The 23,432-nt window shown below is 43.3% G+C and overlaps 1 protein-coding gene across 2 annotated transcripts in view; it reads right to left on the reverse strand.

Moving 5' to 3' along the window:
• The window catches only part of CDH17 (cadherin 17), a 61,601-nt gene that overhangs the window by 6,660 nt on the left and 31,509 nt on the right, over positions 1-23,432 (reverse strand). For both annotated transcript variants that reach the window (XM_043601383.1, XM_043601382.1), the window contains exons 9-14: positions 22,604-22,819; positions 18,482-18,558; positions 16,403-16,594; positions 7,064-7,308; positions 3,484-3,614; positions 629-868 (exon numbers count right to left, since the gene is read on the reverse strand). In XM_043601383.1, coding sequence (XP_043457318.1) covers positions 629-868; positions 3,484-3,614; positions 7,064-7,308; positions 16,403-16,594; positions 18,482-18,558; positions 22,604-22,819 — 1,101 coding nt within the window. The remainder of the gene's footprint in view (positions 1-628; positions 869-3,483; positions 3,615-7,063; positions 7,309-16,402; positions 16,595-18,481; positions 18,559-22,603; positions 22,820-23,432) is intronic.

Consider the following 23,432-nt stretch of genomic DNA (forward strand, 5'->3'; position numbering starts at 1 on the left):
GAATAAGTAAGCTAAGGCAAAAACAGCCAGCCAAAAAGAGCACATACTGTATTATTTTATTTAGATAAAATTCTTGAAAATGCAAACTAATCTATAGTGATGAAAAGCAGAGCAGCCATTCCCGGGGATGGGGGGTGGAGGACTGGCGGGGTGGGGGTGGGGTGGGAAATGAGGACTGCACCTAGAGCTAGAGCCTGAAAAATCTTGGGGGTGGTGAAAATATTCTTATCCTCATTGTGATGAGGGCTTCATGGGCTCGACATTTATCAATTTCTATAAAATTGTGCACTTTAAATATGTGCCGTTTATTGTGTGACAATTATTTTTCCATGAAGGTGTTTTTAAAAACCATTATGAAATCTGTCCCTCGGTGGCCATTGGAAATTTTGCAAATGCTGTTCAGATTGTCCAACTGCCCCTATACACTAAGGGGGATGCTGTATGTTAATCTCTCCTCCCTCCGAAGCCCAGGGCTTTCTTCCCCCTGGAGAGCTCCCCTCTACAGGTTCTCAAAGCATGAGCTTCCTCCCTGCAGCATGGGGGAAAACTCTGTGTCGAGTGCCACCGCAAGCACACCAAGGCAAACAAAAACTAATTTTATCATCCGTCAGTGTTTTGTTCAACTCACCGTTGACTCTCGAAACTTCCCAGTCATTTCGTGAGCTTTCACTGACGAGGGAATATGAAAAGTGTGGACTCGGAAATGACCGCTGATCATCATCAGTGACCTCAAAAATGAGAGTCCCCTCTTGGTGGAGGGGATGGCACAGAAACAAGCCCGTGTACTCCTTGGCTAGCCGAGGGGGGTTGTCGTTGACATCCAAGAGGGTCAGGTGGAAACTGGCTATGGAGCTCTGGGAGGAGCCGCCTAAGGAAGTAAGGGATTGAAACATGATATCAGCTTTCTCATTTTCCTCATAACGTGACAAGATACCTTCTTTTCTTTAAAATAAATAAATAAATACACACACACACACACACACACACACACACACTCTTAAAGCAGTTGGGTATGCTGAAGTAGTAGAAAGATAACAAGCTTTTAGAATCAGACCCGCTTTCGTTTCCTGGTTAAAAAGTCTTAGTGATGATAATAATAACTAAGATTTACACACTAATATTTTATACGTATTACTTCAAAACAACTCCAACGTGCATTTACTGATGACAAGACTGAGGTTCAGAGAAGTCGTGTGACTTGCTCAAGGTCACACAGCAGTAGAGAGGCTTCCATCCCAGGAAGTCTGACTCTAGAGCCCACAACTGCTCCTCAGCACTGACTCGGGGATGTTTGTGGTTTTCTACACCCCGTTTCTTCAGCTGTACAACATGTGACTTTGTGAGGATCCCATGTGTCGTGTTTGTTGAAAACAGTAAAGGGCTGCACGAATGTGATTTTCTGTGGTGTAGTGGTGAAAGATTTAGACCCTGTAGCCTTAATGGTTGGTAGCTGTGTGATGGTGGGCAAGTTACTTAACTTCTCAGTGCCTTGATTCCCTCGTCCATAAAGTATGGCCAATAATAGTACTTACCCAAAGTGTTGTATGAGGATTAAGTTGTCACACTGAGTGCTTGAAACACGGATGCCAGGGCAACATAAACACTGACTCTCCTCATTCTCCCTGACATCAATCACAGATACCATTTCCACAATTTCTGACCCCATCCCGTTTCAATTCCAGTGAACCCTGTCTTCCTGCTTTGCTTTTCAACTGTCTTCTAGGGCCCTGACCACATTTAACCAAAGGGGGGAAAGACACTGTGCTCTTGAGGTCGTTTCAGGCATCATTTCAGAGCCAACAAGGGGTGCAGAGCATTGAATCCCGATTTTGATTTGTGAAACTTCTAAAATGTGAGAGGCCCTTAGGACACATCCAAAGTCAAGCGTTAATCCCCATGGTATGTTGTAGCGGAATGCGTGGCACAAAGGCTCAGCCAGAAACTTCCTGATTACTCGGGAGCTTTTAAATCAAGAATTAAAGGTATACAATGTGATAATGGAATGTGCATCTGTGGAAACAAGCAAGGGAGAAAGACCGTCCCCCCCCCCCGCCCCACCCCCACTTCAGCAAGGCCCGTCTGCTTGCACACAATCGTTCCAAATTTGGCACACGCTTCGGCATTTCTACCCTCATTGGCTTAATCTGACTGTGGTGCTTTTGTTTCTCTTAATCTTTTCACAGGCAGGGGCCATTTTTATGATTTCCATCCACTGGAATGTTCCCCATTCCACCTCCCAACCCTGGGCCTCACATTTTGAGAGTTTATTTATTTATATATATATATTTTTTGGTCTCAAACTGTATTTATTTAGTCCCAATTTGTTCAATTCTCATTTTCTGGTAAACCAGGCAGATATATTTACTATTTAATTAGAGGCTTCAACCAGCATAAGAACAACAGAATTTCCACTCTAAGTTAGAAAACTCCATTTAAATGCAAAGAAGCCTCATGTTTTAATCACCAGCCTTATCACTGGTAAGCATGCTATTCCTGTGGATTTATGTTGATTTTAATTTTTTAAATTCCCTGGAACTCTACGTTCAAAGTAGCACCACAACGGGATCCAACGGCATGCAAAGATTCTGCGGGATGATTCAAACATCCTGGGCTCATCTATATACGTCTTTTCTTTCAAATGGTCACCTGATTTCATCAAAACAGAGATACCCAGGGCCAGCCAAACCTAGTGAATCAGAATCTCCAGGGGTGAACTCCTCCTACCTTATTGAACAGGCTCCCAGGTGATTCTGGCACATATCCAAGTTGACAACATGGCATAAAACACTTTCTGTCTCAGGGGTACCTGGGTGGTGCAGTCGGTTAAGCGTCCGACCCTTCCTCTCCACTCAGATCACGCTCTCACAGTTTGTGAGTTTGAGCCCCACATCAGTCGGGCTCTGCACCGATGGCACTGAGCCTGCTTGGAATTCTGTCTCTCCTTCTCTCTGCCCCTCCCCTGCTTGTGCTCTCTCTCTCTTCCTCAAAATAAGTAAATAAACTTAAAAAAAATTTTTTTTTAATATTTTCTGTTTCAGAAAGGATCAGACCTGAACCACTGCAATCACAGGCTGAAAGAGCAAGTAATGGTCTAGGTCAGCAGAGCAGTGGTTTGGCCCTGCTCTCGAGAGAAACCCACAAGCACTTTGGAGGAAGGGGAGGGAGTTCAGCGGGGACACAGACACCTGCCCAGAAGCTGTAGTCCCTCCAGGAACAAGAGCGAGTGGCAGCAGCTCTCTTGCTGCCTAGCCAGCCTGCAGGTGCACCCCTGCCTGAAAGAGCCCAGTTCAGGGGCACCCGTGGGCCGCACCTTGCACAGAACCAGGAAGGTGTGGGCCCTTCACTCCACTTTTGCACCCTTATCAACCTTCCACTCTAAGATAGGCTGACAATTTGACCCAGTTAAGTTTCCCACCCATGCCATCTTCCCTCCCATGTCTATTAACGTACCACCTAATAATTTGCTCCTTTTTTCTTTCTCACCTACTTCGGTCGCCATCACTTGCACCCGATACAGACTTTCAGCTTCCCTGTCCAGAGGAGCCGTGGTAAAGATCTCGCCAGTGACAGGGTCAATTTTAAGCCAGCCTCTTGTGTTGTCTCTCAGAGAATAACTTCATAGAGTAAAAAGAGCAAAAGAAAACCCACATTAGTCTGTGTGAAAATCAGATATGTTATATATCACTTATAACATATTTAAAGGATAATTAATTAATATTATTAATGCTTTATTTGTATCTCATCTATCTTCAAAAGGAGGATGTCCTCATCCTTACGGATTTGTAGTTATACTTGTTTTATTAGAAAAGGTATAGTCACAAATTCTGGAGGAAAGAAGTTAAACTTTTCTGCAAATCAAAGGTTTCTAATTAAGACAGCCTGGAAACATCTTTAAAAAATTTTTTTAATGTTTATTTATTTTTGAGAGAGAGAGAGAGAGAGAGAGAGAGAGTGTGAGCGGGGGAGGGGCAGAGAGAGAGGGAGACACAGAATCTGAAGCAGGCTCCAGGCTCTGAGTTGTCAGCACAGAGCCCAACGCGGGACTCAACCCCACACATGGTGAGATCATGACCTGAGCCGAAGCCAGATGCTTAACCAACCGAGCCACCCAGGTGCCCCCTGGAAACATCTTTTAAAACTGATTAGCAAACCACTCCCTCTAAGAAAACTTGAACACCCAGGGGCGGAGATGCCAGGGAATGGGTGGATACTCAGGCTGCTGGTGGCACAGTGAATTGTTCCTTCTACAAACATCTACTGAGTGCTTAGCAAACATCAGGCTGTAGAACAAGAGAGGAGATTATCAAAAAACAAACAAAACAAACAAACAAACAAAAAAACCCAAAAAAACAGGCTCTTAGGCCAATGGAGGAGACAGACACAGAAATAGATAATTCCAATAAAATGTGGTAAATACAATGAGAGGGGCCCTGTGGCACCCCAGAGAAGCCTTTCTGAAGCAGGAGATGTTAACTAAGGCAAGAAACAGGATGCTTCAGGCAGAAGCGATTGCATGAGCTAATGCAAAGAGACCAAGGAATAGCCTGGTGGTGTGAGAGGGTCAGACATCCCAGCTGTGTTGGGATAAAAACGGGAAGCAGTGGATGGCAAAAGATGAAACCAGGGAAGTAGAAAGAGCCAGATAATGGGAAGCAATGGGCAGCCGTGGAATGCTGTTAAGCAGGAAGGTGATCTAGTCATATTTGTGTTTTCAATGGAACTTGTTGTTAGGTGTGTGAGAGATGAATCTGAGACAAGACTAGAACCACAGGAAAACCGATTAGTGTTGCCTTTTGAGAGGCAACACAACATAGCCATAAGGATATCCATATCTTTAGGCCAAAGAATACCACCTCTGGAAATTTTCCCCCAAATAAAAAACAATTTAATCAAGGTTAAAAAAGAATTCCATTCATGCATATATTCAAAATATTTTATATAATAAAAAAATACTGGAAACAACCTATATGTCCAGAAGCAAGAGAATGATTAAAAAGCCAGGGTGTATTAGTTCATCAAATTAATTTTTTTTTGTAATATTAGTATGTTCTATATGCCAAGCACTGTTAGGCTGCATGTACAGCTGATGAAGAAGAAATCCTATGTACTTGGGATTTCATTCTGAGTAAGATGGGAACTCTTTGGAAGGTTTTCAGTGAAGTCCTTTGAGCTGATCCACTTTTTAAAAGGACCACTGTGATTGTGGCAGGTGGACGCAGGGTGGGCTGGAGGAGTGGGCAGGGATGCACCCAGGAAAGAGAGGATGGTGGGCTGGACCATGGTGGACATGGTGAGAAGCATTTGCATTCTGGATATATTTCCAGGAAAGGATCTCTAATTTTTGCTGGTGGGTCGGATTAGGACCCAATGGGTGCTGATGGATTATAAATTTGGGGGGCCGAGAGAAAAAGAATGCACTCAGGCCAAAAACTTTGGAGCCATCCTTAATTCTAAACTGACCTATTACTCGCCTCAGAAATAATGATTATTCCTCGTTCTTGAAATGCCTTTTTTCATTTGTCTTCTTACAGGACACTCCCCTTCTCGGTCTTCTTCCTCATCTTCCTGATCTCAATTTAATAGCATGTATATCTTTTCCTTGATCCAAGAAATGTTCTTAAACGACTTTGTTTTCCCTACACATAAACTCAAATTTTTTTTCACTTATCTTTGACTAATAATCTTTATAGCATTCTCGTGAAGAAGGCAGAAGTATTTGTTAAACAATAAATGGCCGTAAATTACAAATATTTTGTGCCCCATCATAATTTGTGGCTCTGATGTATATATTAGTACCTACACTAAACCACACAGTACAGCCCCCACTCTTCTTTCTTTCTTATGTTTGCCTTTAAAAAAAAATGTTTACTTATTTTTGAGAGAGAGAAGCAGAGCACAAGCAGGGGAGGGGAAGAGACAGAAAGAGACACAGAATCCAAAGCAGGCTCCAGGCTCTGAGCTGTCAGCACAGAGCACAGTCCCGTGAGATCATGACCTGACCTGAAGTCAGACGCTTAACCAACTGAGCCATCCAGGCACCCCTTATGTTTGTTTTTATGGAACCAGAGAAGGATGTAGAGAGTGAAATTGTAGATGGGAACTTTATTCCTTGATTGACAATCAGAAAAAGGTCTTAGAAGTGATCCCAAGTACCTAAATGACAGCTCACTGGGAGGCAAGACTCCCCTCAAATGTTTCAAGAAATTTAAGGAATTTAAGGTCATTCATAACCACATGCAATGGTTTAAGGCATGCTAAAGTATTTGTCATGCCGCAGAAGCAAAAGATTTGGGCTCAAATCCTATCTATTGTGCTTGTTAACTATACAATCTTAAAGAAGTTATAAATATTGATACAGATATGGATACACACACACATATATATGTATCTTGGGCAAATTATCATTGTTCACTTCTAAGGCAAATCTGTGTAAGTCCTGTCGCACTGGGAAAAAATGACTAAGATTTACATCTTTTTTTCTAACTGCCTCAGCCTGGGCACTGACCTCTCCAGAGGTAGGCTCTGGAATGAGTCTTGTCACCCCAGAACTATTGTCCAGAGATCCAAGAAATATAGGCACTCTGCATCCAGAAGATTCCCTTATATCAGGGGGCTGAGTCTGTCCAACTGGGTTTTTGCTTCATTCTCTCTGTCTAGAGCTTCAGTCCATTTTAGGGACTGGACTAGAACTCTCTCCCAAACCCTGGCCCCCGTGGCTGGTACAGACACAGAGTCTGGCTTTGGGTCGCCCAACTTCTGGACCCCATCTGCTGAACTCACCATCTCTCAGCCACAACTTGCAGTTAGTGGGCTGGGATGGAAGCTGACATGCTTCCCACTTGCCTGGGCCTGGATTCTCACTGATGCCCAGAGGGTACTGATGACTGTTGGGACCAAGATTAAGTTCACCATGGACCCTAGGATAGAGCGTCAGATCACTGGCTGCTTTCTTAGAGGAGAGCCCTGGAGTCAGGCCAGCTTCTCTGCCCCTCCCAGCCCTTCTTCTTCCCCACTGGCCATGGTCACAGCACAGCTAGGCCTGCCCAGCGTTGCTCTCCTCTACCTTATGTCCAGATTTTCCGGATCCTTGGCAGTCACATTGCCCACTTTAGTGCCTACAGCCACATCTTCCCTGATTTTTGCTTGGTATATGCGCTGGGAAAATTGAGGTGCTTCATTCACATCTGTCACAATAAGCTTGAACTTCGCAGAAGAGCTGGTGTTATAATTTACACCAGACACCAGAGGCTCAGGATTCTCCGCTTGGAACACAATGTTGTGAACGGCTACTGTTTCAAAATCAAGAGGCTGTGTAGGGGGGAAAAAAGAGGAAAAATTAATTTGGAGGACGATTAGCTCCCCTAAAAGATTCGGTCCCAAAAGTCCTTTAAAAACTTTCTTACAGAGCAGCAGTTCCCAATTTGGTGTCAGCAAAAACCTACTTCTCGGAATGATAACAGAACCATAAAAAAGACTTTGCTAAAGGACTTATCAGAGCTTTTAATACGCTATATGCATTCTGACTCTCCTAAAAGAGGAAATCAATATAGCATTCCTCAAATTTACTTAACCCTGGGATATTCCATTCATTCAGCAGAAATTTATTAATTCTATCAAGAAAATTCCCAGAAGACAGATGGGGAAAGGCTCATATTGAGATGTTCACATTGTATGGAGAATCATTTCCCAGAGACCTCGGGATCCAAACCCCAAAATAAAGGACTTAACCTCATAGAGGGTAGCAGAGGTTAGCAGAGAAAATCAAAAGATAGAGGATCCACTCTTGTTCCAGACCATGCTGGACAGAGCCAGGAATCAAGAATCAAGAAACTAATTTGAGTGTAATAAGAGGAAGCACATAACAGAGCTACCCAAGACAAAGAGTTGCTTCAAAAACCAGTAAATTCCCAACTCTGATAGCTTTCAAGAATAGGGTTAAACAAGATATAATAGGCTAGCCTAGAAACAACTTACATATCATTTAAGTAACTGGTTCTGTGTGACTTTTAAGGTCTCTCTCAAGGCACAGACTCCATGATTCTGGGGGTGGGGGAGGAATCCTAACTTTAAAGGCCTGCTGAAGAGTGATAGCCCCTAAAGTTGGGCTTCTCATCTGGGATTAAAAGGCTTCTAGGAAGCTGTGAAGCCCTAGAAACCAAAATTGAAATATTTATATTTGTGTACATGTGAATTTTTTTCCAGGGAGAGGATACAGTCACAGTCTCAGTGGCACCCAAGACCTCAAAAACAAAGGAACCAAAGCAAAGCCCAAAAGGTACATTATGGATTGTGGAAACCACACTGTTTTGTTCACTCTCCCAGGCCTGTAGGACCCAGGACCTCTGGTGAGCTGTCAGTCTTTTAACTTTGGTTTATGTCAGTTGCTCATCAGTTAAACAGAAATGGTAATATCCATTCAGGAAGAGAAAAACTCATCGCTTCTTGGCCTTTTGGCTAAGATCAAGGAAGAGAAAAACTCATGGAGGATTTGACACACCATCGCATTAGCTTGGCCTGCCCTTCCCTAACATCCGAAAAAGTTCTCTCCCTCAGTCAGAACTTGGCTCAATGTCAATGTTGTCCTCTCCACATCAGCTTTCCCAATCCCCACCGGCTATCCCCAGATGGACGGTCTCCACATCCTCTGTAGTCTCACAGTACCTGACTCAGGAATCTCATTGTTTGGTTATCTATTTTAGATCTTTACTGAGCATAAGCTCTCTGAGAGGAGGAATTGTGTTATATTCATCTTTGTTTCTCCACTCTTCCTTGGCATGCAGTATCCATTGTGTTATCAGTCAAGAAATATAAAGATGAGAAGGACTTGGTCCTTCCTGGGCTCTTGAGAGCCCCAGTAGAAAAGAGATTCTGGGGAAAATTCCCACTCTTCAGAAACCCCTCTCCTCTATGCACACACAAACACACACAACATCACAACACAATTTCTAGTTCAATAGAAAGGATGATAGAAAGATTGTTCATATGGAAGAGAAAGGATTATGTCTGAAGACTCAAGGTCATTTGAGATAGAAAATAAGAAGCAATTGACAGGATATAACATACAGGATATAAAATTTTGTAAGCTAGACAAGATGTAAAAGAGAGGATGTTTACAGAGATAAGCACCCCCTATCTGCAGGCCATGGCCCCATAATGATTTTTGATCACCTCCAAGTGATCTGATAGAGCTCCCCACCTGAGGGTGGGGTGCAAGCTAGAGCTGCTGACTCCCAGGGACCCACTCCTTATCTCAGGGGATGAAGACAGGGGCATCAAACAGAGAAATCCTGGCAGATAGAACAGCCCCAGAGCAAGCCTACAATGTGGGCAAAGGATGTACTCTGTTCCTTGCTGGTCCAGCCAAGTCCAAGCTCATGCAGGCAGCTCAGCTCTCCATGTGCTCAGACAGAGGAGGGGCATCCTATCCTCTCACCAAGTGGGTCCTACCTGGCCTCCCTGGACTTCCCACCCCATCACTGCCGCCCCCAGAGGTGGGGGATAAAAACACGAGACACCATGTCTGCAAATGGGAAGAAGCCTGTGTTATCCCGACAGAACATGTGAGACTGAGAGTAGAAAAAGATGAGAGGGGAGACTGTGTGTTCAGCTAAAGAGCTGGAACTTTATCCTTGAGGAGCAAAGAGAAGCATTACGCACAAGACTGACAAGGTCAGATTTGTGTTTTAGGAAAATAACTGCAGACGCAGCCATGTGAGGGTACCCACACCCAACAGGGAGACCGGTAACGAGAGGATGTCAGTGCTCCTTAAACACTTACTGAATGGAAGACCAAATGAGAAAGGAGCAGCCTGCTATTGATCAGTGTGCTTAACTTTCACACCAGGAAAAACACTGACCCACATCTTCCAGGGAAAAAATTAGAAATGAAAGATGCTAAATTAGCAAATGATAATCAGCAGAAATTAATCAGAGACAAGCCTTATCAAACCCTCTGTATCATCTTTCATAACACAGGGAGGTGCCTGCAAAGCCAAGTCAAGAGGCCCATTGTGGCCTTTTGGGATGGTCTTGGGTCCCTCTAATGAGATATATTCATCAAATAAGCTGAAAAAACATGTTCAGGCCTCAATTCCTCTTCACACAACTACTTGAAAGGTCAAACGCGGTGATTTAGATTCAACCTGGAGGCAGAGATAAAAGTGTTGAGAGAGAGGAGTTGAGACTGGGTTTATTTCACATTTTTACCAATGACTGGTGACGAGAAAAAAGTGTGTGCATTATTTTTCCAAATGATGCTTGAGCTGGTTAAAAATAGGCCACATATTGAGAACTCAAAAAGCCCAGCCACAATAGAGAAGTGACAAATTTGCACTGAAAAAGTTAAAGCTAGGGGCACCTGGGTGACTCAGTTGGTTAAGTGTCCCACTCTTGGTTTTGGGTCAGGTCATGACCTCATGGTTCATGAGTTCAAGCCCCGCATCGGGGTTCTGCGCTGACAGTGTGGAGCCTGCTTGGGATTCGCTCTCTCTGCCCCTCCCCCACTCTCTCTCAAAATAAATAAATAAACTTAAAAAAACAAAAAGATGACCTAAAAATTTTCAAGCTAAAACAAAACCCTGAATTTTAAAAAGGGGGTCCAGGGGAGTTATTGATAAGCTGAGCAGGACTCAAAGGAATAGACTTCCTGCTCCTGATACCCACTTGGCCCCAAGACTATCATGTTCTATCACACAATAGGCCAGCACTCTGGGTGGCAGTAAATATTGAGCAGGACAGCATTCCTAAAACTTGATTCATCCTAAGCATCACTGTGGCATGTGAAATAATAGAAAATATATATATTGTTCCCTGCCCCTGGCTCCTGACACTGAACTCCTAATAAGCCCCCTGGAATTTCCTGGGTGAGAAGTACCTTTTGTTCTAACGAAGCAATTCTTGGTGGGGTCCTGGATTGCTTCAGGATGGGGGCTGCTCACCAGAAAGAGCAAGCCATAATTAGAAGCTTAGCACTTGTGGCCCCACCCCCTAGGAAGGGGAAAGAAAGCTAGAGATTGAATCACCGATCAGTCCTGTCTGCAGGACAAGCCTCCGTAAAAATCCCACAAGCTCACAGAGCTTCCAGGTTGGTGAACATATCCGGTGCTTTGAGAGAGTGGTGCACCCCAACACAGTGGGGACAGGAACTCCTGCACTGGGGACACTTCCAGACCTTGTCCCATGGGGCTTTTCATCTGGCTGTCCACCTATATCCTCTATCATATCCTTGATAAAATTAGTGAATGTAAGTGTTTCTCTGAGTTCTGTGAGCTGTTCTAGCAAGGGGTGGAACCTGAGAAGGGAATCATATAGCCAGTTTATAGCCAGTCTCTCTGAAGTGCAGGTGACAACCTGGGGTTTGTAACTGGCTTCTGAAGTAGGGGTGGTCGTATGGAACTGAGCCCTTAACCTGTGGAGTCAGCACTATCTCCAGGTAGGTAGTGTCAGAATTTCGTTAAGTTGTAGGACTTCAGGCTGGTGTCAAAGAATTGCTTGGTGGGCAAGACTCACACACGTAGCATCCAAACTGAAGTGAAGTGTGATATTAGTAGGAGAGTAAAGGAAAAAACTAGGAGGGTTTCTCCTCTTTGCAGGGCACTTGTTAAAATGACTGATTTCGGAACAGAAATTCCACATTAGACGTTCAATAAATATTTATTGAATGAATTAATGAATTTTTGCCCCAGACAGGAACCTCGGGATCTTGCACTGCTTACAAAGACCTGGTACATGAACCTAGCCAACATCAAGTTGCCTTTCTTCGACGAAATTACATTTGGTACTCCTCTTTACCTCCAAAAAGATAAAACCACTAAGAGTGCTCTGCTCCCTTCTGCAGAATGTAAGCTCTGTAAGAACTACCTTAATAAATAGCAAATGTTATCTTTAAAAAGTAAATAAATAAAACAACTGATTTCCAGGCCTTCTGCTGGAGAGGCTGAGTCAGCAGATCCCTGGTTCGCACCACTGCACTCTTGGAGTAGGCAGGTTTGGCCCCCGCAGCAAGAGCGGAAACACATCTGCCCACGGGCAGAATGCTGGCTTCTGAATTCATCAGAATTAAAATAATGCCGGACATGTATTAAGTTTACTATGTGCTGGGTGCTGTACTAAGAGCTATAAATGTATTTTCTCATCTAATCCTCCAACAGCCTCAGCAAGAAGGTCCCTCCATTTTACCTATCTCTACAGATTAGAAAACCAAGACTGTGGGAGCTGACAGCAGTTGGTTAAAGTCACAGAGTTGGTAAGTGGCAATACCAGGCCTCAACAGAAACGTTTTGTTAGAGGAGCCAGAGGTTGGGGGTCGAGTTCCCAGCTCTGCCATCACTGGGGGACCTGAACCACATGCATGCAGTGGAGCTTAGTTCCAGTCCACTGGAGTCCGTGTGAGACATTAGCACATTTGCCATTCAGATGAACAGGTGCTGATAGAAATGCGATTAAGAACTTAGTTTTCGGATATGACACCAAAAGCACAGGCAATAAAAGCAAAAATACACCAGTGGGACTACATCAAAGTGAAAAGCTTCTGCAGAGCAAAGGAAACCAGCAACAGCATGAAAAGCCTACCTACCTACCTACAGAATAAAAGACTTTACAAACTGCATATCTGATGAGAGGTTATATGCATCATGTAAGAAGAAACTTCTGCAGTTCAACAGCAAAAAACTGGAAAAATTAAAATAATCCGATTTTGAGACGGGCAAAGGACTTAAAATAGACATTTCTCCAAAGAAGATATACAGGTAGCCAACAGGTATATTGAAAGATGGCCAGCATCGCAAATCCTCAAGGAAATGCAAATCAAAACCACATCTGTTAGAATGGCCATTATAAAATTTAAGAAAAGAAAATAACAAGGGGCACCTGGGTGGCTCAGTGAGTTAAGCATCTGACTTCGGCTCAAGTCATGATCCCACGGTTCGTGAGTTCAAGCCCCGCGTCAGGCTCTGTGCTGACAGATCAGAGCCTGGAGCCTGCTTCAAATTCTGTGCCTCCCTCTCTCTGCCCCTCCCTCGCTGCACTCTGTCTCTCTGTCTCTCATAAATAGATCAAACATTTTTTAAAAACTTTAAAAAAAGAAAAGAAAGTAACGAGTGTTGGTGAGGATGTGGAGAAATTGGAACCCTCACACACTGTTGGTGGGAATGTAAAATGGTACAACTGCCATGGAAAACAGCATAGAATTTCCTCAAGAAATTAACACTAGAGCAGCTATATAATCCAGGAATCCACTTCTGGACATTTACCCAAAAGAACTGAAAGCAGGAAATTTGCATTCCCATGATTATGACGGCATCATTCACACTAGCTAAGGACGGGACATAACCAAAATGTGGACTGACAAGTGAATGGATGAAGAAGATGTATATACAAACAATGAAAAAGTATGCAGCCTTTTAAAAAAAGAGGAAAATCCTGTCATATGCTACAGCATGGAAGAACCCTGAGAACATTAAGCTAAGGGAACTAAGCCAGTCACAGAAGGACAAATACTATATGATTTCGCTTAAAGGAGCTCCCTGGAATAGTCAAATTTACAGAAATGGAAAGTGGAATGGTGGTTGCCAGGAGCCGGAGGGTTGGGGAAATGGGAAGTTCCTGTTCAAGGAATGCACAGTTCCATTCATGCACGATGAAAGAGATCTAGAGATATGCTATACAACCGTGTGCATATAGGTAAGGTGCACTATAAAATTTTAAAGGATAGATTTTATGCGATGTATTTTTGACCATAATTTTTTCACCTAGTTTTTTTTTTAACTGAGTTGAATCCTCAGCAGCTTTTTTTTTTTTTTAAGTTTATTTATTTTTGAGACAGAGAGAGACAGAGCATGAATAGGGGAAGGGGCAGAGAGAGAGGGAGACACAGAATTAGAAGCAGGCTCCAGGCTCTGAGCCATCAGCCCAGAGCCCGACGCGGGGCTCGAATTCCTGGACCGCGAGATCGTGACCTGAGCTGAAGCCGGACACTTAACCGACTGAGCCACCCAGGCGCCCCGTTTTTTCAACTAGTTTTAAACGTTGAAAGATGATTGACACGATGGTTCAAAGGCAATGGTACTCCCCTAGCAGCTTAACGGATAGGAATTAGAAGCCTAAGACACACACAAGTAACCACATTACAGGGTCTAATTTACTTAAAACACTAAGAACAGTCTAAATACACACATCTGTCATAGTGAATACATACATCCTAAGGGCTATTGGTTAACATTTGGTATATCCTAAACCCAGAATCTACACCTTAGGGTGAGCTGTTGCTTAGCATTTAAAAGATCTTAATCAGAGATACACGCTGCAGCTACTGCAGGCCTTGAGCCACAACTACCTCAAGCAGCCCTAGAAGGTTCGTTAATTGGCAGAGTGATCTTACAAAGAGATGGGGTGATATTAGTGGTCTCCAAGACATGTAGTCTGGTTTAAGATGTGGTATAATCTCTCAGTCATCACATGAACAACAGTGTGAGCATCTGGCTAGGCTAGCAGCCTATACCCTTCCGAGTTCTAGAACTCCAGTTCTGTTCTGTCTAGGATCCTCTTTCTTTGGACAGTCAGACAAAGCCTCTCACGAGAATACTGTCATCACAGTGCCTGAGGGACGGAGAGCTGGGACTTCACAGGACTACAGCACAAGCTGGATGATTCTTTTTGTGTATATAGTGCAGAATTCAGTTATTTATTCAGTCAACCAATATTTATCAGACTCTACGATGCGCCATGCAATATTCCAGACACTTGGAATACAACCACAAACACAATAAGGATGTGACAAAGATTTAGGTCAGAGGCCTGCGTGATTGTAACGTACCTCCTCACGCCAGGGTTGTGTGGGAGGATACTCACAGCTTGCACCCACCACTGATCATTCGGGGTCACCAACACCTCCCTAAAGGTGCCCAATAGCCACAAATGGTCAAGTTAACTTAAGCTGGTTCACAAAAGCCACCACAAAGAAATGTTGACATGTGGAAATTATCTGTACTGAGATGGACAGGCCTCTATCTTCTCATAGATCTCCAAAGAGCTCTGGTCCTGGACAAACTGGGAGCTGTTTGTCCCTGTCAGCATGCTTCCTGGAGCACCCACTCCCAACTCTTGAAAACTATCCTTTCATTTGCCTGTTCCTTCTGTGGTTCTTCTCCACATAGACAGCCATGAAGAAGGAGGGGGGTGGGTAGTTATAACATCATCTTTTCCAAATGTCAGACTGATACAGGATGCTAATGGTTTGAGTTGGTCCAAACACAAACCTTGCCGCTCGATCCCAACGAGGCCCTTTGTCAGAAGTGAAGTATATGGTAATAATAGGATCAGAATCCTGACACTCTGCCCTAGGGCTCCCTTCAACACTAGCACTTTCCTCCTCGTGCTTCTATCCATTTTCTGTGACATCATTCTATTCTGTCCTCCTCTTCAGCTTTCCTTTATTCTGGTCCAAAACTTTCCTCCAGCACCTTTTTTTTTGCAGCCTCTAGCACACCGCACTGCAAACCTTCAACACTCAACCACACCTACAGAGACTATCACTGTAACTCTTATCCCTTTTATTTCCAAATATATTGGATGACACTGAGTACTGCTTCCTATTGAGTCATCTGGTAGACTATTTACATGCTCTAGAGCATAGATGAGGCAGCCATAGAGAAAAAAGGTCAGTCGCGGGATGGGAATAGAATGAAGAAGGGATGGGAAGATCCTGTACAAGGAAGTAGCTACTATGGTAATTAGACTTTGGCTCTAGACTTCCCAGTCCTTACAGAAGGAAAGATAAAGTGAGAGCCAGTGAGTTCAGCAATACCAGAAAAGATGAAAGTAGGGGGTTGGCAGGAAGGATAGGAGGAAAGGATAAACTTGTCTATTAAACCTTGGAAGGAGATATACCAATTTCCAGTCATTATTAAAGAAGAACCTATGGATGACACATTAGAATAGAGGGTCTACGGCCTAAAGGGCTCATAGGGCTCATCCAGTCTAAAATCCCACACTTGCAAAGTAAAGCCCTAAGCAAAACCTCCCCATTCCCAAGATTTAAACATATAGAACACCTAGTTAAATTTGAATATCAGGTAAACAACAAACATTATTTTTAGTATGAATAGGTCCCAAATATTGCATGGGATACCCTTATTCTAAAATATTATTTATCCTATATTTTATATATCTTCTATGGCAACCCTCCCTCCCTCCACAAAGGTTACTTGCTGAGTTAGTGACAGACGCAGAACTAGAATCTTGGCCTTCTGTCTTTCCGGTGGATGAGAATGACTGAGTGCCCTAGGAGTCCCTCACTACACCTGCAAGGTCACTGCTAATCCATTACCTCTGCTTATAGATCCTTACACCGTCCTAAGTAACTTGATTTATCAAAAAGAAAACTTCCACTAACGGGGCTATTTACCTTTTTAATTATGACATATCCAGCGTTGGTTTGGGGATCTGTGTCAATCCCCAGTCGCCCCTCACTGTCTCCCTGTATAATACGATACAGGATTTTAGAACTCCCAGTAAATGGCTCATCAGTGTCTGTGGCCCGGATGGTCAAGATGGTGGACCCAACGGCTGTGTCTTCAGCAAGAGTCAGGTTTCCATACTAACAAAAAAAAAAAAAAAAAAAAAAAAAGGAGAAGAAAACGAGAATGTCCTCTGTCATCAAGCACAATTGCCAAAGGGCAAATTTGTCTCTTTGGTTTCACAATGAACACACGTCATAGTTTGTATCAATACTTACCGAGCATGTTTTCCTACTGATAAATTTGGTGCAGTTGATTTTGACTTCATTCATACTTGTATAATGATATCCATTGCACCAAGAAACAGGTCTCAGAGCTACTGGTAGGACTCTAAAATAGATTCCCCTTCTCACATCCAATATGTTTACTAACTGAAATTATTATACTAGTGATCATATAAATAAATAGCTACTATGTGTTGAGTACCTAAATTGTGGCAGGCACTTTACATACGTTATTTTAGTTCATCTGTAATCCACCAAGGAATAGAGGGTAAGAGCCTGAACTTTGGAGTCAAACAGCCTGGGGATGAATCCTAGGCTTGCCACTCAGGAGCCAGGTGACTGGAAGCAAGTCATCTAATTTCCTTACGTCTCAGGTGATCATCTGTCTAATGAAAATAATAGTAGGACCTACTTCCTGCTTGCTGTGGGGATTGAGAGAGATAAAGCATGTAAACCCCCTGAATGCCTGGCACATAAGTACTCAATAAAGATAAGCAATAAAACACTCCATTGAGTAGCTATATTATCATTTCCATTTGACAGAAAAACAAAAGATTGGAAGGGTAAACCCCACCCAAGAGCACACAGATAGTGAGTCACAGAATTGGGACTCAAGCCCATGCTTGTCCAGTTCCAAAGCCTGTGTTCTTATTCACTGACCTAGACCATCTCCACTGAAAATCCCCCGATCATCTCTCTCGGCATCATGATCTTAAAGATGGTAATGGGGCAATGACAGAAGCCCACTCACTCTCTCAAGAGCCCAGTTTGTATTTCCAACTCTCAAAGCAGGGTGTTCTTGTCCTCAGTGTGAAAGCACTGTCCAGATGGACCAGAAGGAAACCACAACACAAGGAAGGGCTCCTGGAGACTGAGAAGGAAGGGGTTCCTTACCCCATGCTTGTGTAGCCCCAGTGCCTGCTACACAAGTTATATTCAGTCACACCTCTTGCCGCCCCAAACCCTCTCATACATCAATTCCCTTTCTTTGTCACAGCCTTGTCCCTATTTTGATTTGTGATCATCATCACAGGGCTCTGGACCATCCCATAACTGACTTCAAACATGACCTAACAATCTAGTCAAATGGGCTTCCCTCTGCTCTAGAATAAAGAGAGACATCCCTTTTAAGGGAAGCAGTGGTAAAACCACCCCAAGTTTAAAGCCCAAATCAAAATATGTGAAATATTTTTCTTGACGTTCTCTACTGATCCTTTTTCTCCTGCTTTTTCTGACCAATTTTCGTAATTCTTGCAAATGTCTTAAGCACATCCTTCTTGAGCTTAACCGAGAGGTTAGTTTTTCTTCTCCTTTCTCTTACTCAATTATTGTAAAAGGAGTGGAAAGTGCCAATATTCCAAACATCACATTTTTGACTAAAAATGCTGGTCTGAGACCATTTATTGTCACACAATATATAATGACAAATTGCAATTAGCCATTCAACTCCATTCCATTTGACAAAGATTGCGGGTGCAGCTTTTAAGCAAGCCCTTGGAAGAAATGAGCCATTGGTAGAAGTTTATAAAATTCTGTTTATAAACGCTGTTATATACTATAACAGTGAATGCTATTGTTCCCTGAAGATTTCCACTGAAGATGGTGTCTGGGTTTGTTACCAGTTTGCCTAAAGCTACCTTTAAAGTCTGGAATTTTTCCTAACTACTTACAGTGTCTTTATCGCAGAAGTAAGGGTCAAGTAATATGAACAAAATAAAGAAACAACAGATGAAAACTACTCACATCTGATTTTTCAAAGATGGGGATCTGATCATTGATATCAATAACATTGATCTCCACGTGACAGAGGGTTTTGAAATCTGAAAGGCAAAGTCATATGACAATAATTTTTCGTTAGAAATCATGCATTAAAGGGGCGCCTGGGTGGCGCAGTCGGTTAAGCGTCCGACTTCAGCCAGGTCACGATCTCGCGGTCCGTGAGTTCGAGCCCCACGTCGGGCTCTGGGCTGATGGCTCGGAGCCTGGAGCCTGTTTCCGATTCTGTGTCTCCCTCTCTCTCTGCCCCTCCCCCGTTCATGCTCTGTCTCTCTCTGTCCCAAAAATAAATAAAAAACGTTGAAAAAAAAATTAAAAAAAAAAAAAAAAAGAAATCATGCATTAAAATTAGAAATCTGCAAGAAAAGCATTGGCAAGGCAAGTGACAGCCACAGCCAGAATTCTGCTACTGACATGCAGTTTTTGTGGAAACAGAATTCTCTGCTCCCACCTGTACCCACAAGCAGGTCACCAAAAGGAGGCTGGAGAAAGCACTGGAAGAAGTTCCTCTGGGCGCTCCAGGCACATGAACACATGCCCCTTCCTCGGTAAGACTTGTCCTGATCAAGGCAGTTTGGGTTTTTTTCCTGTGAAGCAACCAACCTCTCTTTTCTAACTAGTGAAACTTTTGTAGCCTTCAAAGCCTAGTGCAAAACTATCTTTCCAGAAAGCCTTCCCTGAATAGCCCAGCTAGCTGTCTTTCCTTCTCTGAACACTTCCAGTACTTACCATCCTGCTTCTCTGTCCTCTATGGTGGGAAAGTCGGGTGCCTGTTCCCTTTCCTCCAAATGAGGGAGGAAGTGTTACAGTTAGCCCTCTTCAAAAAGCCTGGCTATCCAGCCTGTAGGAGGTGAGAGGGGGTCAGAGGTAGCTGACCCTTTGGAACCCTTTGGGAAATAACACAGGCTTTGAGGGTGGGTTTGACTATTCAAATATCTGGTCAGAGAGAGCAGGTTCAACCTAGGTCCAAGAGGAACACAGAATACAGATGGGAATGGGGTGCCCAGGGAAATATCCAGAGTGAGGAACAACGTGACAGTTTCTTTTTCTGGGGTCCCCATGATTCTAAGCCATGATATATTATGTTGTATAATGGCTAAGACTCAGGGCTCTGGAGTCCCACTGTTAAAATCTGACTCTGTCACTTACCAGATGTGTAAGAGCTTGGTGTGTGTCACTCAAGGACTCTGTGCCTCAGTTAGTTTTTCTATAAAATGTTGATAACTGGGCACCTGGGTGGCTCAGTCGGTTGAGCATCCAACTTTTGATTTTGGCTCAAGTCATGATCCCAGGGTTATGGGATCGAGCCACGTGTCAGGCTCTGCACTGAGCGTGGAGGCTGCTTGGGATTCTCTCTCTTCCTCTGCCCCTCTCCCCCACTTGCACTAGAGAGCACTCTCTCTCTTAAATATAAATGAATGAATGAATGAATGAATGAACGAATGAATGAAATGTCAATAACAACAGAACTGAGGTTCTTATCCCAATGCAAATCTTCAGCATTGTATCAGTGCTTTACCAGCATTACTCATTTCATCTTCAGGCTAATTTCATGACGTAAGTACTATCATCATTCTCATTTAGTTCACAAATGAGGACACCACAGGATAGAAAAGCTAGATAAGCTAACCGAGGTCACACACTAACTAGTGGTTGAGCCAGGATTCAAATCCATGTGCTCCCTTTGCTCTCTCTGTCTGCTCTCCACCCTTCACCCTGCTCTGTGCCCTGGGAGGCTGACCTCAGAAACTAACTACATGGTGGACACCCTGGGTGCTGCCAATGGCAGCAGTGACAGGAGATGGGAAGAGGGGTGGGAGGACAGAAGTCGGGGGCAGTTCCCCTTTGCCAGCAGCCTCTCCTATAGGTACAAGTACAGGTCTTGCTCCTTCCGGGAATGTTCCCTTCCCTTGCCCCTTCCCACCCCACCTCCGCCTCCGTGGAAGGCAGGCCGTCTGTTATGCTTCACACCTCCCATTGCTTTCCCTTAACCTTGCCTTCAACCTTTGCAAATAACCCCTTCTTTAAACTCTTCTTGGTTATTCCTTTTGAGGAACTGTTTGCTGCTAGGATCCTGACAAACACACTCAGGCATGAATGGTGTTCAAAGCACTGGACATGAGGCCAGGCTTGTGATCTAATAACATTCGAATTATAATGATGGATACTGATTAAAGCTGGGGTCAGTCCCTGGAATATTTGCAGACAACAAGAATAGCTAACATTGTGGTGGGGGGCGGGGCTGGTGCAGGGAGGATGGAGGAGGGGTGGTCTCAGGACCTGAACTTGCTGGCTCCTCGCTCTGCACAAACCTCAAGTTGGGCCAACAGTGAGCCAGGATTTTATGTAAAACTATGTTAATTAAGCCGAGTCTCTAGGCTAGAGTAGTGTACAATTGAATGTTTCATTCCAACAACACACATACACACATATATATTTATGAATAAATATATTTCATGATCTGGTCCACATTTTTGATATAGATGTACTCACGAACATAGAGAATTTGTAATCTGATTTCCACCTTATGCCCTTGCAGCCTCAAATTTCTTCAGGTCTCAATGCATTTGCAGATGGAATTTCTTCTCCTCTATAAGCCCTGCACTTTATAACTTGTCATATTCATCCTTCAAAACTCAGTTCAATGAAACCCCTTCCTTTAGAAAGCCTTACCTGCCCTCTCCCTCCACTGAGTCACTCATTTCCTTCATGGGCTACCTTGTACATGTTTCTTGTAATTTATTTATTCACATGTCCATCTCCTTTATCATGAAATGCTCCTTGAGGACAGACACTGTGTCTTATTCATCTATGTATCTTCAGTACCTTGAATGGTATCTTATGCAAGGTAAGCGCTCAATAACTATTTGCCAAAAGAATGGATGGCTAAAGGCGTGAAACTGTTAATTCATCATAGGAAGGGATGATTTATTATACTCACTTCTGTTGTACCTCTTAACATAATGCTAGGCATATATCAGGCCCTCAATATTTGCCAAATTACTAACTTCCAAAAAGTCTGTAGTAGAGGCCTATTAAACCCTAATTCTCTTCAGTATATCAATACCCATATAAAGGGGGAAAGGTGAAGAGTGGTGTCAAATGATGCTCTCTTCTCCTCTGTGCCTATATGATCTATGACTCCTAGCTCAACAGTTACTGAACTATTGGTCGTGTGACATTCGGTGCTAGTTAACTCAAAGAAAGATTCTTAACCTAGGAGTGTGTGTGCCCCTCAAATAAATCTGGCTATGAATACATGTGTTTTTGTATGTCTCTGCACACTTGTCTGAAAATGTGTGCGTTTCTTAGAGAATGCACCGTTTTCATCAGAGTTTCAAAGGGTCCTGGGACTGACAAAGATTAAGAACCACTTGCTTTGAAATTGTACGGGAATAAGGAACAATGTCTCCTGGTGATATCATACGGCCAACTGGAAGCTGAGAGAAAACAGAACTCCCCCAAATGTATTGCTCCCCCACTTTCATACAATAGAGTCTTTGGAGTCTGAAAGGGAGAATAGAAAAATACAATTAATAGGCTGGTTCGTGATCACAGCAGCCATGAGAACGTGCCTTGCTGACTTCCAACAACAGGGAACTTAATTGACAATGGCCCTGCTGCTGTGCTTTGAAATCCATCAGCACATTTGCACTGAGGCCTCACTTCCCATGGGCTGCCCCAGCCAGTGTCCGAGCAAGGCAGGCATGCCAAGGCAGGCATGTTCAAGGAGATCATAGACTCTTTTGATGGCTAACCTTGGACTCCTCAATGACCTTGGCCAACTTTTCATTTTTTCCTTTTTTTTTTTTACTCTTAATGCTCTATGGTACTCCCACCAGCCTTCTTTCCTTCTCTCCTCCATTCAAGGTTAGGTTTGTATTGTGGTCTAATGGTTCTGATGCCTGAACTGTAACTCTGGCCTTTACCATGTTGGGCCAACTCCCTCTATGTTCCATGTGTGTTTTATAAAGGAAGGAAGAACTCTCAAATGGCATTCTGTAATACACCCAGGCATTAGAGCAGCTTAACAAATCGCAACTGGAAGGAAAACAGTATTTCACTTTTGACTGTGAACATGATACTAACCTTTGTCAGACACCTCTATTGTCAAATTGTACTGCGGAGTGTCTTGCTTCTTCAAGGACTGCCCAGCCAACTGGACCACTCCCGAGTAGGTTTGGACCAGGAAGAGTCCTTCCTTGGGAAGTTTGGGAACTTGATCCACAATTTTGTATACTAAAACACTGTTGGCAGTATTTTCTTCATCCATGTCATGGCCAATAAAAGTCCCAATATTGCTACCTGTGGAGAAGGAATAAAGTGAATCCATCCATTACAGGCTCTATTTAATCTACTGTATTAAAAAGGGTTTCACTGGATAAGCAGTTTCCTAGAAAGTGCTGTAAATAACTTTGAGTAGCAGACTAAAGTTCTTAGATTTATTTGGTTCTTCTCACTCTTTCCATAGTGTAGTACATCGAGCAGTATATTAGTCTGACAGGGCCAGCATAACAAAGTACCACAGGTTGGATAGATTTAGCAACAGAACTTTATTTTCTCACAGTTTCTGAAGGCTAAAGATCTGAGATCAAGATGTTAGCAGGGTTGGTTGGTTCTAAGACTTCTCTCCTTGGTTTCCAGATGGCTGTCTTCCCATGTCTTCACATAGCCAGTCCTCTGTACATGTCCGAGTCCAGATTTTCTCTTCTTAGAATGACACCATTCATATTAGATTAAGACCCACACTAATGGAAGCATTTCAACTTAACTACCTCTTTAACGAACCTAGTTCTAAATAATATTTCTCCTTTGACATACTGAGGATTTCACCATATGCGTTTTAGAGGGGACACAATTCAGCCCATAGCAAATAGTGTCCTACAAAAATTCATGTCCACCTGAAACCTCAAATGTG

The sequence above is a fragment of the Prionailurus bengalensis genome, chromosome F2 (assembly GCF_016509475.1).
Source record: "Prionailurus bengalensis isolate Pbe53 chromosome F2, Fcat_Pben_1.1_paternal_pri, whole genome shotgun sequence".
NCBI lineage: Eukaryota > Metazoa > Chordata > Mammalia > Carnivora > Felidae > Prionailurus > Prionailurus bengalensis.